The sequence below is a fragment of the Sarcophilus harrisii genome, chromosome 3 (genome assembly GCF_902635505.1).
Source record: "Sarcophilus harrisii chromosome 3, mSarHar1.11, whole genome shotgun sequence".
Classification (NCBI taxonomy): domain Eukaryota; kingdom Metazoa; phylum Chordata; class Mammalia; order Dasyuromorphia; family Dasyuridae; genus Sarcophilus; species Sarcophilus harrisii.
In genome coordinates this window covers 439787171-439803760 of record NC_045428.1, presented here as the reverse complement: position 1 = coordinate 439803760, position 16590 = coordinate 439787171, and the positions used below count along the sequence as shown (strand labels likewise).

At 34.8% G+C, this 16590-nt stretch overlaps 1 protein-coding gene across 8 annotated transcripts in view; it reads right to left on the bottom strand.

The window, feature by feature from the left end:
• ATP8A2 (ATPase phospholipid transporting 8A2) overlaps positions 1-16590 on the bottom strand; it is a 702047-nt gene that overhangs the window by 490134 nt on the left and 195323 nt on the right. For all 8 annotated transcript variants that reach the window (XM_031960776.1, XM_031960775.1, XM_031960778.1 and 5 more), the window contains 6 exons: positions 15990-16030; positions 14213-14286; positions 10777-10846; positions 9851-9978; positions 7378-7489; positions 1361-1526 (listed from right to left, as the gene is read on the bottom strand). In XM_031960776.1, the coding sequence (XP_031816636.1) occupies positions 1361-1526; positions 7378-7489; positions 9851-9978; positions 10777-10846; positions 14213-14286; positions 15990-16030 (591 nt within the window). The remainder of the gene's footprint in view (positions 1-1360; positions 1527-7377; positions 7490-9850; positions 9979-10776; positions 10847-14212; positions 14287-15989; positions 16031-16590) is intronic.

Below are 16590 nucleotides of genomic sequence, written 5' to 3'. Positions count from 1 at the left end.
AGATTGGATTTGAACTCAGATTCCCTCATCTCTAGTTCCACAGCTCTAATCTCTGTGCTACCTAACTACTCCATCAGAATTTAGTGGAGGAAACCAGTGTTGGAGAAGGAAAGGAGAGGAGGGAGAAACAAATGAGCATGTACCTTATTCTCCAGCCTATAATTTTCTGCATCCTTTCCTGCATTCCCTACCCCATTCATTTAATTTACAAAAATTCTACTGACAAAAGAGAAAGAATAGTAATTTGAAAGGATAAAATACCAAGAACTTAAGTTAAAGGCAAATTGGTGAAAAATGGGAATTTGGAGCTTTACTGTTTTCTATCAGAGCAATTGCAATCCTCACCATAAAGATAACATCTCTGTTAATAAGACAGAGTACATTAAGTGGGAGAGCAGAGGACAGTTCTTCCACACTAAATCATGTAGCTACTAGAAAGAGATTATCCAAACAATTTCATTGCCGTTTATTTATTTTCCCAAGGCCTATAATCCCAAGATTGTGTCAGTGTTATACATTACCCAGAACCTAACACATTTCAGTTAAGTATGTATATATATATATATATAAACAGAATCATCAAAAGAATCTATAGTGACTTTCCTATATATTTACTCCTATTTCAAACTAGAATGGTCTCTTTTGTTTTGGCCACATTAAACTATATAAATAGTATACCATTTTATTTTTGGTTTTGTTTTACAGCAGGGTTTTGAAATTTTAAATATAAATATTGATAACCTGAAATCAAGACTAGAGAAGAAATGGAGTAAGAAACCAGACTATGACAGTTTCTGAAATACTGGATTCTGATTCAAATTTCAACTAACATAGTCCTGAAACTTGGGCCCTTTCCTTGGAAATGACAACATGAACAAGTGAAACCTTGAGGGCTCTTGGATTACTTTGAGTTTCTCAGGTGAAAGGATAGAGACAAGCATAAAGGACATTTTAACAGTTCACCCTGCAAACAATGGAAGGACCATAAAAAGAAAAATCAATTTTTAATTCAAGAGTTTATTCTTAAATTTTTTATTGACAAGACATTAATCTGACTATTGAACAACCCTATTTTCATCACCTTTTGATCTTACTCTTTCATTCTTCCCTGAAATGTAAGCAGGCTATGTTACTGCCAATGGGAGAATGCCCAGAAGAACATTAATTCCCAGGAAAAGACCCAAAACTTGAGTATCCTATTCCTAAAAGTGCTGAATTCCTATTTTCAAATATATACTGGTTAAAGATATTTCCCTTATTTAATCAAAGAAAGTTAATAGTGAAAATAAAGCCTTCAACTCATTGAAAATGGTTGAGTTTAGAAAAACAGTGCTTTTGTGCCCCATTCACTGAAACTTACCTATTTCGCTGAAGTACCAGCTCACACTTTCATGGGTTCGGTGCCATAGCAATGAACCCACAGAACTCACCAGGGCCATGACCAGTAGGATGCAGAACAAAACCAGAATTTGCACATTGGTCACTTTCTCAACATTGGATCTCTTGAGAGGTGCTTTAGTTGAATTCTGGATAATAGCACAAAAAGTCTATGTTCACACAGCATATAGATAGAATGGGAGAGGGGAATAATTCCCTAATAGAGGGCTATCATTGAACTGTAAACTCCTTGAGGACTGAAATATCTTTTGCCTCTTTTTGTATTCTCAGCACTTAGCATGGTGACTAGTACATAAATGGTGCTTAATAAATGTTAAGGAATTGAACTGGGTATTGTGGCATTTTTTGGCTCAGTAATCTGTTCCACTGATCCTCAATCTAATGCTGTCTTCCCACTAGTAACTCAGACCTGAAAGTAACTCAGACAGTTCCTGATTGAAATCTAAAAAATATCACAGGCTGACTATGTGCAAAAGAATATCAGAGGCTTCATTTCCCTCTCTACAAGTACTTCAAGAAAATACTATATATAATTATATTGTCCTCTACTAGTTCTGGGGGGGGGACAATAACTATGTCTCTTGCTTCTTCCCTTCCCATTACCCCTCTAACCTGAACTGCTAATTTAAGTGGAAGAAAAGACATAATATGACAGTCAACAGATGTGAGGCTGCATGTGATTACATGACAAAATGAATGAGACAGTAGGTACTAAGGAGCGCAACATGGGTAGGGAGGAAGATGCTCTTATACAAGAGGCAGTGCTTGGGCTGGAGCAAACATGATGAACATAAAACTTAATAAAAAAGAGACAACTATAACAGTATGAGGAAAGGATTAGAATTTATTTTAAAAAAGCACAAAAAAGGTTTGTGAACACTGAGATAACAAACTTGTTGAAAAAAGTCTTAATCACTGATTTGTATTAGAAGGTAGACTTTCAAGTAATTTGATGAAGATAGATTAGAAAAGTCCTGAGTGCCAGTTACAAGTTAACATACAGAGAGGAAGACATATCATATATCTTTACATGTGTGTGTGTGTGTGTGTGTGTGTGCGTGTGTGTGTGTGTGTATGCATAATTTTTGTAAGGCTTGATCAAAAGCATTCTGGAGCTTCAAATTCTTACAAAGATGGTTTGAAGTGGGTGGGTGAATATCAATTCTTCTTCTGTTACTATACTCTAATTTGCCTTTGGAAGAGATGGATCTAAAAGCCTTGAAAAAATAAAAAAGATCAAGTCATCAAAATGAAAATTGGCCAGGATGAGAATGAAGGGAAATTCATGTGCAAAAAGCATGAGATCTGCTTATACCCTACAGCCACAAGATATGTATCTGAGTTCTGGTGGAGTCATAAATACTGCTCTTTTTGCTGTATTTGGTTTTCTCAAGTGCCAGGATGACAATATTCTCTGTAATTAAAAGTCCTTACAAGGAACATACCCTGTAGCCACATTTCCTTTGTCTTTACACTCTTTCCACATTTAACTTCCCTAAAAGTGTAGTACCTCAAACTCTGGCATTTACTTTATATTTATTTTTTTTAATAAGACCCCAGAGGCAAGAAAAGGAAATTCATTAGAAGAAGTAGATCTGTGATTAATCCATGCTACCCCCTTCCCATCCCTACTTTATAGTACTGCACATCCACATCTGGTCTCACAGCAGTATCCCTCACACAAGGGCTCCATTTTTAAAAATTGCTGTAAATTTGACAGTCCATGACTGCCTTATCAAAATTTTAATAAACACTCAGTGAATGGATAGGCAGGGAAAATAAATATACTTTGGCAATGAGCTCATTTCCATGATCCCATTAATTTATTGACTTTTGATCTTTTCCAGTGGTTGGATTCTTTCCAGTTAACAGGGTTATGCAAAGCTATCTTTCACCTGGGCTGCTGGAAAAAATCCACCTAACAATACTGTAATAATTACCCTCCAAAAAACCTCTGGCTTTAATAACATCTGCATTTCATGGAAACAAAAACTCTGGGGTATATCAGCAATGTCAAGGAATGAACTTTTAATGTGAAATTCCCATCAGCATTACAGAAACTGCTGTAAAGCTCTTTACAGAAAGAGAAAAAACTATAGTTTTTAATGTAATTCAGTTCTAATTTTAGGAAAATTTCTTCCAAAGAAAGACAGTCTATATGCACAGAATTGGATGAAATTTGCAGAATCTGTATAATTATAAGAATGAAGGTCTCTAGGACATTATAAAGAATTTAGGGGATTGCTTTTAAAAAAAATAATCTCATTAACTATCTACTGACTGAATTAAAAGAAAGTTCAGTCCAAAGGAAATTCTTGGTTTAACATGCCACAAGAGAAGTTCTAGGAGGGTAGTAAGCCAGCAATATAAAGGCAAAAGGAATATAAAATAAGCACCCTAAAGCAGTCACATTTCCTCTCTGTGGTCAAGAAGCACAAGCACTTACCACAAATATTATTTCACAAACAGGATGGCCTTTAGGTAACATGATGCTTTATCTTTCTTTAAAGTGCTCTTTTTTATCCTTTTTGCCTTTAAGACAGAAAATTTCTATGAACAGATGTTTTAGGATTTTCCATTATTATGGTTTGAAACCATGAAAACTAGAAATAGCCTTGCAAAGAGCTATACAAATAGACCTCAAAATAGTGCATAACAACAAAGCATATATCATTTATTAGTGAATTAAACTATGTACAATGGGGCAGAGAACCAGATTAACTCTAGATTAAACATGAAACACTTAGGTTGGTATATTTTTTATCTGTTGCTATAGAAATATAAAGCTATTTCCTAAAAAAATTACCTACATATTGCGGTAATCAATAACTTTTTGGTAGTTTTTTTAAAACAACTTCAAAACTTGCCCAATTATTAGAGGGAAAGGAATATGGAGAATATGGCAAATGTTGTTCTGACCCATGCAGTTTTTAGTGGCTAACACAAATTTTCTAAAATCTATGCCAAGAGAGGAGAGGGCCAAATCTGAGCTAGTGAGCTACAATCTGAAGTAAGAGATGATTGATTCTCCTACCTAGGAGCAAGCAAAGGTATCCAATATATGCTCACATTCACATACTAGACTGCACCTTAAACTTCAGGGGGATCAACAAGGGATGAATCAGAGTAGAGATGTCAAGTACGTAGGCTTTGATAATGCATGTTGCCCATAACACTTTTCAATGTGGCCTGAATCAGATTAAAATGCAATTGGGAAAAATTTAACAAAAACACAATAATACATAGATGATATTAATAAATGATTTTTTTTAAGTCAATATGTGGCCCATTGGGATCCTTATGTATGGTTTCCATTTCTATGTGAGTTTGACACTACTAAACTAGAGCATTATCATAAGAAGGTACTTGTTTAAAACTAGAAATCAATTTTGTTCAGGAGTTAGAAAGTCAAGGAGGTAAGCTGGCACTGGGCTGCAGGCTCAAAGAGATCTGTGGGTCTAGGTCACAGAATCCAAAGTTCTTGTGTCTTATAGGTAGGAAAAGCAATGCTACTGTCCAAGCCAGCCAGAAAAGGTCAAATCAGAATGGTGCTTCAAGGTGACTGGCAACAATACTGCAAAAAGAGAATGAGCAACTTTCTGGGAACCAGAATGTAGAGGATGGGGGAAGAACCTAAGGGTAGATGGGTTCAGGGGGCCCTTTCACTAATCAATGGATGGAGATTTTCCCAAAGCATGGTAGACAAATATATCAGGGTGAGGAATATGGAAAATGACTAAGCTGTACAGTGTGGTTGGGGAAAGGAAAAGTCAAAGGATACCAACAAATGTAACAATTAGGAAGAAAGGAGCTGCTTAAACTCTAGACTACCAGGAGCATAGTTAAGGCCAGACATGTAGCAGCATGGGAACCCAAATTTAGAAAGAAAACTCAATGCTTTTGCACTGGCTTTCTCCCCAACCTCATGCCTGGAATGTACTCCCCACCTCACCATCAAAAGCAGTTCAATTACTACCTCCTATATGAAAGTTTTCCTGATTTTTCCAACTGCTATTTCACTACCCTCCCAAACTACCTTGTACATATCTACTTTGTATTTATTTTATTCCCTTTATCACTTAAGTTATATATTCCAAAGTGTTCTTGTCTCCCCTGATAGAATCTACATTCCTTGTGATCAGGGTTTCTTTCATTCATTATATTTATTTTCCCAATAAAAAGCACAACACACTAGTAAACACTGACTAAATACTTTTTGATTGACTAATTGAAATTAATATAAAGGCAAAGACCAGGTAAAAAGTTTAACAAGAAGGAACTAGAATCAGGCTAAATGTCATACCTGGCACAATGGACTAAGATTCTACCCTAAGAACCTTTGTAGTTCATAGAAATAGAACTTATCAGTGTAGGCAGAATAGGTACATGTTTATTCTTAATGCCTTGTAGTAAATCTTTCATAACATCTAAGAAATTGGTGGCCTCTTAGTATAGAAAAAAGGGAAGAAAAGGAAAAGGAAAACTACTGCCTTCCTTCACAAGACTGCTCTGACAGATAACCCAGGAAATGCAAAGAAAATGATGGTGGCCAAATCCCATAAAATATGATGGAATGCACATCTCAACAGTGAGGAAACCTCACAAGACTAAGGTTTGCTGGAGGTGCTGGATCCTCTAGAGGGAAGGTTAGAATCCTCTAGAGCACAACTAAGAGTTCTACAATACTCTATGAAAACTCAAAAATGAAAATGTTTAGAGGATTCTATAAATATAAGCTGTTGCTACCTAGTTTGACAGTGGTTCAGTTTCAATTCAAAAGAATAATCACGCCATAATCATTTGAATATGGAACTTTAAACGTGGCTGTCCCATCCAAAGTCCATCCAATAAGTCATCAATCAACATCGATCCTAGTGAAGGCAGCATGAGACCAAGTTAATAGTTCATCACCCCTCCATTCATCTGGTTGAGTACTTCAGGATTAACAATGAGCACTCAACAAAAGTTAAGCCCAGATATTAATTACCTGGAAAATACAAAGTGATCCTTCAGGACCTAAGGAAGTGTTGTGACATTGTGAAACAAGTCTTGACTTGAAGTCAAAGGGACTTTCTGGTCGAGACATTTAGTACTACCTGTGTGATCTTAAGACAATCCAGTCAACCTCTTTGGGCATCAGTTTCCATATCTATAAAATGTAACAACTGGTCAAGGTGATAATCAAAGTCTCTTCTAACTCTCAATCTATCATTCTTTACGTGTAGACAACCTATTTTGATCCTGGTACGCCACACCTCAATTCTATAAAAAGGCTATTGAGCAAAATGTATCTTTATTTTAAAGTTGCTATGAATCCCTCAAGTGTAAAAAAATATTGTATCAGAAAGAAAGGCAGAAATATCTTCAAAGGTATTCCCTTTAACAGGAAGAGTCTCTCTCTAAAGCAAGAGGGCCTTCAAGTACTCTCAAAAGGGAACAGCTCTGAAGAACAGCACAAGGCACTGATTCAACAAAAATCTGGAAAGTCCCCTGGTAAAGGTAAACCATAAATGTCTAGACACACTAAAAAAACTAAGGCCGATTTAATTTCGACAGACTAAAGAGTCTGTTGAGGGAAGGCTCCTGATGTTTTCTTTTTGACATATGTAATGAAAGCAGCTCACTAAATAATAATTAAAATGTCCTTCAAAATGTGAATTTGTTCTAAAACTCCAACAAATGGGTGAGAGTGGGAAGAGATAAGAAATCACTATCTCTGTACTAAAGTTCAGAACATGGAGGACAATTATATTTCATGTGAGATTCTTTAAAAAAGAAAAGAAAAGAAAAAGATCAAAGAGAATGAATTTTACCTACCCACAAAAAGAAGGATGGAAAGGTTAACCTGAGGTTGCTAAACAGAGCTGAGTCTCAGGCATCATCTTGATTCTAGATTTGCCTCTTCCCCTCATGGATAAACAGAGAGAAAAAGGAAACAGTGACAAAGAATAGTATCATGTTGGCACAGAAAGGCTTTACCTGCATGAGCTTGGTGTCGTGTCCAGTGTATACAACTATGCCAAAGACCCACTGAGTATTTCTAAGCTGGGCACCTCTTAGTAAGATCTGGTCAGGCCCAATTGAAACTGAACTAAAAATAAGAAAAAAATAAAATTTATATTTAATGATATATTGGCAAAGATGTTTCTACCATTTTTATAATAGAATGGCATAAGCTTTCTCCTTGAACAAATACACAGCAATAATTTTTCAGTCAAGTTTAACCATTTTGTAGGGAAAAAAACAAAGTACATTTTAAGATGGCCTTTTGCCAAGAATGCTTAATCTTAAGACATTATAAAAATAAGATTAATTTTTAAAAAATCATCAACTTTCACTAGAGCAATGGTGAATTCCTCTGAATCTATGAGACTGGGAAGGAAGATGCTTCTTTAGTTCCTGGGCTAGGATCCATATTAAAAGTGTCTTAGTGAAGTTAATAAATAAGGCCTTTCCTCTTTATTTGATAATCACTTTGCATTTCAGAAAATGTATAATAACATTGCAAGGGTAACCTTGGAGCCACATGACAATTCCATTCCTAATTTATCTATTTAAAAGAACCATAGTGTAAAGCTAGTTAGGGCACCCAAGAAAAGACAATTTCAGCCACTCAAGTTAACATCGGTATTCCTTCTCCTGACTGGCTCCTTTCCAGCCCTTGCTCATCTGAACAATCTAAAAGGTGGTCCCATAGAAAGCATAAGCAGCAGGAACATGAACAGGCAAGGCAGAAAAGAGAAACAAGAGCACCAGACACCAAACACCATCCTGAAACAAATGATGGAAATGCCACCAAAACACAAAAATGAAAACACAATGCAGACAAGGGGTACTAAATGGAAATTAAAAAATGTTTCCCATTCCTAAATCTAAAATTTTACTGTCAACAAATCACTGCTTTGAAAAAGAAATTCTGTCAATACCAAGTAGCCATTTCACTAACCACTTCATCTGTTCCTATATGCCTTCAAAACTTTAATTTTCCAAGAGTACCAAGAAATGTTTATAATCATTTCTCTGCCCCAGTTATTTTCTTTACTAAGGTTCCTATGATCAGTGGTTCCTAATTAACTTCTCCCATTATACAACATATCCGCATTAACTGTTCCATTACTCCCTTGGTATTAAAACTAGCATTTTACTTAATTTTCAAAGATTTATTTATCTTGGTCATCTAAAAACTCCCCATCACTTAAGCTCACATCTTCATCTTCATCTTCATCTCATCTTTTCACTTGTCATCATCCCACAATGCAATGTGCCAACTTTCATCCTTTCTACCTTTATACCATCTCTACTGTTATTTTTAAAGTAATCATTCTATTTTGCATCTATATATCTATATGTATATATATATGCCCTTCACTTAATATGGCCACCATCTTGGCATAAGTTCTTATCCCCTAACACCTGGTACTCCAAAAGCCTTCTGCTCTGTCTCCCTGTACCAAATTTCTCACTGCTTCAGGCCATGCCCTATTCAGCTTTCAAGGTTTCTTCTGTAACTTTTAAAGCAAAGGTTTGATACATCGCTTCCCTCACCCCCTCTATTCAGCAAACAGTAGTGACTTCCCCCAAGAGATCAGATATAAAATGCTTTTCAGCTTTTGGAGCCGTTCCTGACCTGGCCCTTTCCAGTCTCCTTAGACTGTGCCCCCTCTACACATTCTCCAGTCTGATCCGCTGGTCTCCTCACTGCTCTCACACAGTCATCTCCCTTTGCTGAAGCCTTGCTTTCCCCAGCTTCCCCCCATCTGGAATGCTTTCCTTCTTCTCCAGTTCCTGGTTGCTGTGGCTTTCGTAAAGACTCAGTTAAATAAAATGGTTTCCAGGATCCTCCTCTCATGGTTCCTACCTTGTCTATAAGATTACCTTCCACTGATACTGTACATATTTTCAATGTGCAATTGTTTTGCATGTTATCTCCTCCATTTGAATGTAAGCTCCTGAGGAAAGAGACTTTTGTGTTTGGTTTGGTTTTTTGGCCTGCCCTTGTATAACCAGTGCTTATCACTATGCCTGAAAAATAGTAGGCATTTAATAAATGCTTGTTCACCAACCAAGCAAAATGACAAAGGCTTGGGCTTGTTTTTCCTGACCCTATTATTTTGAGGAGGAAGGGTACAAATTATTTTATTGAAAACCAGCCAGAATTTTAAGCCCACACATAAAAACATTAGCATATTCCCTGTCAAGAATTTCCTCTAAATACATGTATTAAAAGTGATAGTAATTCTGTCCTATTTAGAATCATACTACACAAGTAATTTCTCAATTAACATCATATTGAATAATTACTATATTTTAAAGGGTTTTTTTTAATGAGGTTTGTAGGTAAAAATCATCTGTAACCACTACACTAACCAAAACTTTTTTTGCCATTTCCTCTAAAGACTCAGGATTACTATCATGCATCAAGGGAAAAGCTGTTGAGGAAGAAAAGTGATACCTGTTACCGTCTAAATACAAGTTTCCAGAGAAGTCATAAAGATGGCGGTTGGGACCTTCACATTCTATTCTTCCAGATACTTTTATCAACTGCTCCCTTGAATTTAGGTTAGCTGTCTGAGCCAAACTCTGGAAATCAAAACCAAAAATCAGAGAGAGCACAAAAGTCAATGAATCTAGCAAGGCAGAATATCTCTACTTCTAAAAAGTTCAACAAGCAAAATCATAAACATATGATTTTAGCACCTTTTTATATATACAGATAAGTATACATACATGTACATACATATTTTTGTTACTAAATATGTAAATTTGTTACTTTTTACCCTAATTTGTATATCTCATTTTTAAAGATGAAAATACAGAAATTAAAAATTTTATCTACAATCCTTTTTCCTGTTCTTTGCATGGTTAAGAGTGTAACTAGGAATACCTTTGGAAAAAGAGCTAGAGAAAAGCCCTTTCTATTTCATAACACCAATCCTTACTTTAGAACCACAGACTAGCACAACAGAGAAGATGAGGCCTCCTAAGGTCATCATCTCCATCTTTTGGATCTGTTCACTGATCTTCCATATTTCCATAGCTTCCAGACAAGGACCCAGGAAATCACTTATGTATATGTATTGTATTATCCTATGTATATGTATTATCCTTGGTTTAAAAAAAAAACCAGAGAGAATTTCTGGTTTACACTTAATAGGACAATTATTTATCTTTTCCCCTTTAGCAATGGGTGATTGTCTCACCCCAACTACTCACTCACCTAATTACCTACATTATCTAAAGTATATATTTTTCCAAAGTGTCTTAGTAGGGTCAGTCTGGAAGAGTTTCTCAGTTTTCAAAGGTAAGTGGTTCATCTGCAGATTGGACCTGAACATGTGGACTCAAAGAGAATGCTAAAACTAAAAAGGCAACTTTTACCTGCCGAATTTTGAGATTGGTCTCTCCATCCAGACTAGATGTTTCAACATAGCACATTGCCTGAGGTTCACTAAAAAAGCAAAGAAAATCAAAATTAAATAAATTTGTTCATATAATCTACATACATTTCCAAGAATAAGTACCAGCACATCTATATGGAAGTATCCATGTGTAAATTTTCTTCACCCTCAATATTTTTACCAACATTCAAGAGTTATAATCATATTATGAACTATCTCCTGCCAAACAATTTTAATTTGCAAAATGATATAAATGTAGCAAGGAAAAAAAGTTCAATGTTCAGTTCTCCTCCCTTACAATCTTCTCTCATTAGTTCCCAGAACTCGGGAGAAAGTGGAACTAACATCTGGAGAGAGCCTAGTACCAGACTATCCCAGACTATTTAGGAGCAGCTAGGTGACTCAGTGGATAGAAATTCAGATAGAATTCAAATCTAGCCTCAGACATTTGGTAGCTGTGTGACTCTGAGCAAGTCACTTCACCATTGCCTGCCTCAGTTTCCTCATCTGGAAAATGGGGATAATTATAGCACCTACCTTCCCTAGAATATATTAAGTACTATATAAATGCTAGCTATTATTATTATTATTATTTCCACATCAATCCAAGATTAAATCAAGCATGGAAATAGTTCAAGACGAATTTAGAGTGGAATGTGAACTGTTTATCTCATCAGTCTTGCCCCTATAAAACAACTTCTTCTTCTATAACCCCCCCTATCTTAGCAAGCAACCCACAAAAAGATTTTATATGTATATTTATTTTAAGAAACTCAGAACAATATCTCTCAGAGTAGTGAGTCTCTACTTCATAGCTTTACAGGCAAAGAGCCAAAAAGCTACTCAAAATTAGATCATCCCACCAATACATGCAATACTTTTAACATTTTTCTACAAGGATACTTCTTTCCCCATTTCAATCTATAAGATCTTAAAATCCTACTTTTCCCCTTTATTCCTCCTAAGACACTAAAGCATAAAAACACTAAGTGATTTGTATTCAAGAAAGAATAAATCTTTATTAGTAGTAGTAATAGTCTTTATTAGACTTATGGTCTACATTACTAGGGGCATTTGTAAATGCTAGTCTATGCTACTATAGAGATCTTCTCTACAGAGACAATGGGAGAGCAATGCTGATGTTGTGGGTTCCTTTTTGAATAATCCATCTCCAAGAAAGAATTAATTTTGGGGGAGAGGTAAGAAAGACTTAATCCTAAGAAATAAACTAAGAAAACCCCAAAGAAACCAAGTTGTCATTATTCACAATCCGGAAAGAAAGACCAGACAAAAATCATAGACTTCTTAGCACTGAATAAAAGTCTTATCTTTCCCCATTTTTTTAAAAAAAAATTCATTCTTGATGCTTTCTTATTCCAAAATCTCTCAAGAGAATACAAATACCATTCTTTTCATCCTTCACAACCCAGTCATGTTTACTTTAAAAGAAAAAGTTCTTCCTAAGTTCCTCTTTTTTATTTGTTAAAGACCATTTTACAAAATTAAGATTTTCTTTTCTATAGACAGGAACCATATAATTTGTTTTCTGAAGTCACTAAACTCACTTATAAACTTAAATCTTTTACTCTGATAAAGATGCTTGAGAAGTCACTTACAGGATGCAAGCATTGGCTCCCAAAAACTTCAAAGAGAACCACAAAAAAGGTACTTATATGGGCACTTGTTAGACTTAGTGTTTAAGAGCTCTCCATGTTCAAATAACAAAAAAAAATGTTCTAGAACTTAAGTCATTCAACACAGTAATAATAATCATTCTGCAATGGTACTGCATGAACCCAAATCCCCATATCTGTACTATCTATTAGTGCCAATTTTACTTTCAAAAAGTGTTTTTATATATATTCCCTAATTTTGTTCTAAAAACCAGTTGTGAATTATATAGAAGGCCAATTTTGTTGTTATTTAGAAAATGAGGAAACTGAGGTACAAAAAGATGAAAGTGTTCTAATTAAAACCACATTTCTTAAGGTCTCAGACATCCTTTCCAATAAGACTAATTAATGGCTCTTGATCTTTCTTTGCTATATCTCTGAATTGGACAGGATAAAGATTTTCTACCTAAAAGGGAATATGGATGGTATCTACTATTATCCTATATAAGCATTCTTATATGAATTTTGTTAACAAAATACAAAAATAGCTCTCCTAACCATCAGGCTATACTCAGAGAAATTCCTAGGTCATATGTCCCAAGAATTCTCTTATATTTTCCCCAAACTAGGAAGTTTCTACTTCAAAATTATCACCAGTAAGAGATGCCCTTACCCTCACCCTGTCATACTGCTGCTATAATTGGTTGAGAAAGGGATTTAATCTTGAAACTATTCTAGAGTCATCCCCATTTCAAGAGGCTGAGGGACACATTTTTCCTGATCCTTCCATAGATTGTTGGAAGATCTTAAATTGGGTCAACACAATTCGACAAATACTTATTGATTACTGACTCATGGGGAATGAACAGTTGCTGAATCTTCCTCAACAAGAAGGGTAGACCTTAAGACAAAGCAAAGATGCTTTAGGAGGGTAAAAAGCATATGGTGCTTTTCTCCTGATTAATGAAGGAATTCTATCTCCATATAGCTAAGTCTAACTCCCAGACAGGACTCAGGATGAAACTAACTTGGATTAGAGCATTTAACTATACGATTCTACTCATTGGACCCAGTGGTTAGGTCTTAGTTCTCTTGGTGAGTAAAGTTTTGAGCACTCTGAGTGATTATTTTTCCTAAAGACATATTTAAATCTTATCATTTATAGATAGATAATCTCTTGCTTAAGGCAAGGTTGACTAGAAGTTACAGAGGAACAAAGGGGTGAATAGTCAGAGCTGTTCTCCTGCTGGTAAAGACATGGGCCTGGAAAGAGATATGAGGCAGCATACAGCCAGAATTTTTGGCACCTCCAATTATCTGAAAACATAGGGAGAGATCATTTTGCTTGGAACAGAATGAAATCAAAATCCCCCAAATGCAATAAAGTTAGCTCCAATTCCCACATAGGGATAGGAAAAGACCTACACCCTGACAATCAGTAATGCTTTATCACTAATTGCTGTATAATCCTAAGCAAGTCAATTTCACCTCTTTCCATGACTCAGTTTCTTCATCTATAAAAATAAAAATGTTCACTTGCATTTTATCCAAAATATGTTCATACACAGTTAAAGTGTGCTGTGCAAATTAAGGTAATAAGATAACCCAATAGAGGTGAACTAAAAGCAAAGATAAGGAAAGAACAAAAACAGATGGTAGAGCTATGAGACTTGAGTATAAAGGGAGTGAAAGAAGAGTCACAATATGAGGACAGAAGAAAGTAGTGAATGGCATGATACATTTATATTTAACTTTTAAGTTCTGAAATTTTAATTCAGCATAAAAATGTCATTTCATACTGACCTGGAAGAGATAAGGATTAAGTCTGCTGGAAGATATTGCTCATTGGTGACTTTAACAACATCTCCAACAGCTACCTGTTTAAGGAAGAGCAGGGATGCGAAGCACGAACAAAGAAAAAAAAAAGTCAATTATACCAACTGATGACACAAGGTTACCTCCAAAAAGCTTCTGAAGAGATGCCAAAGATAAGACTTTTAGATTAGAGGCATTTCGATGTTTCTAAGCAGGTCCCTTCTCTGGCAAAAGTAAGCTTTAATGGATGCTCAGCCAAATCAAGGCAAATACTACTTACAGTCGTTTTGTAAAAATGGATTAGAAAGGCATTACAATATGATAGGCCAACCAGCTGCACAGAGAAAACTATAAATGGGAACCTGCCCAAGTGATGCCACAATGAGGCTCTATTATATTATATTAATAATCCCACAAAATGATAGCCAACTTTGACTATATTTGTACATTGCCAAAAAGCAAATCTGTTACAACTGAGTAACCAAAAGCTCTGTTCTATCTAACATCATGTTCTGCTTAGAATGTTTCAGTCTTCCACATGAGACTTTTTTTTAAATTTGTGAGAAGAGGTAGACATTCCCTAAAATTCCAAGTTATTCTTATTAGAGATACAAATCGAGGAGGAAGGAATGAATATTTTTTAATATTTTGCATATGCTACAACTTGATGAGAAAATGTAGTTGTTATAAAATTCATGTAAGAAATATGTTTAGAAGGTATATTTATTTAAAAGCTATACAATTATTTTAATTATCCTTGATAATTTTTTTTTCCTTATGAAAGAAAGCTAAGCATCACACTTTAAATTTTTTGGTAGAAGGAAAATGATTCACAGATGATGCAGCTCATTTGCCTGGAGGTCCAGCTAATGAACAAATTCTACAGGCAGACAAACAGGTCACAAAGTAGATTTCTAGATACTGTATTGTTCATTCTTAGTAATAATTACAACAACAGGGCAGCTAGGTGGCATAATGAATAGAGCACCAGCCTTGAAGTCAGCAGGAACTGAGTTCAAATCTGGTCTCAGATACTTAACACTTCCTAGCTGTGTGACCCTGGGCAAGTCACTTAACCCCAAATGCCTCAGTAAAATAATAATAATAATAATAATTACAACAACAACAACAACAACTCCAACTCCAAAAACAACATTTTTCTAGATGAATCTTCAATCTAGTTGCCAAGAGACTCTCGCTAGATCTCTTAAGAAAATGGATAGCAATTTTTTCAAACTTAGTCCTACCTTGAGTCAGAAAGCAGATAAATTCTATGATTTCTAATGTCTAGTATTTACATCACACCCAAAAAGATGAGATTTGAAAAGTCGTTTAGGAAATAAAAGAATTAAGAGAACTTTGTATACATTTGGAAAAGTTAAAATTCATTTTCTGTGAGTTTATTTGCTGAGAGAAAAGGGAGAGGACAAAGAATCATTTTACTTGCCATCCAATTATAAAGTCGTTTACATATCTCAGAGATCATCACAAAACTAAGTACACAAGTAAGTTCTTAAAACTGCTGTCCTGACTTGCATTCAACTACATTATTTCATATATTTTAGAATATTCTAGAAAACAGCAAAACATTCAATATACTTATTTCTTCCCATTTTCATGGGCAAATCAAAACTTAAGTACAACTAATAATCAAATATTATCCATATTTAAGACAATAAACTTCTGTTTTGCAATGAACAATTCTCACCAAAAAAGAACACTCCCCAAACAACAATTGCTAAATTATCTTTGATTTCATGTTTACCTCTTTCCAAATGATGTTCTGCCACATTCCATTTCTTAACACTGAAAAAGAAAATAATTCTATATTACTTTTACATAACATAGATGATACACGCCAAATAACTAAAGAATATTTCTATAAAAACTAACTAAATTCATGATTAGTTAATTATCTTTGGACATTTTAAATTCTTTCTGTATCATAGCATAGATCAAATTATATATATATATATATATATATATATCAGATTATATATGAATCAAGATAAAAACAAAATATCCAAACTTAAAAAAAAGGTAATAGTCCTCCTACAGAGGGGATGAAAAACCTATAATCTTCACTTTTAGCCTTAAAAAGAAAAAAAAGCCTAGTCAAGAAAACAATATAAGGTGGAAAACCAGTCTAAAATCCTATAAGAAACACATTTTAAACTACAGGATAGATGAGGACATTTTTGTTAAGACAAAAAAGAGATATCAGGCTTCTGGTATTTTTGCTTTTCAAAAACTATTTCCTGAAAATTGTACTCTTCCCCTCTTCTTCAATATTGTATTATTCTAAGTAGAATAAATCAAATACTAGAAAAATAGAATAATTAATATAATTATGTTTTTATTTTCTT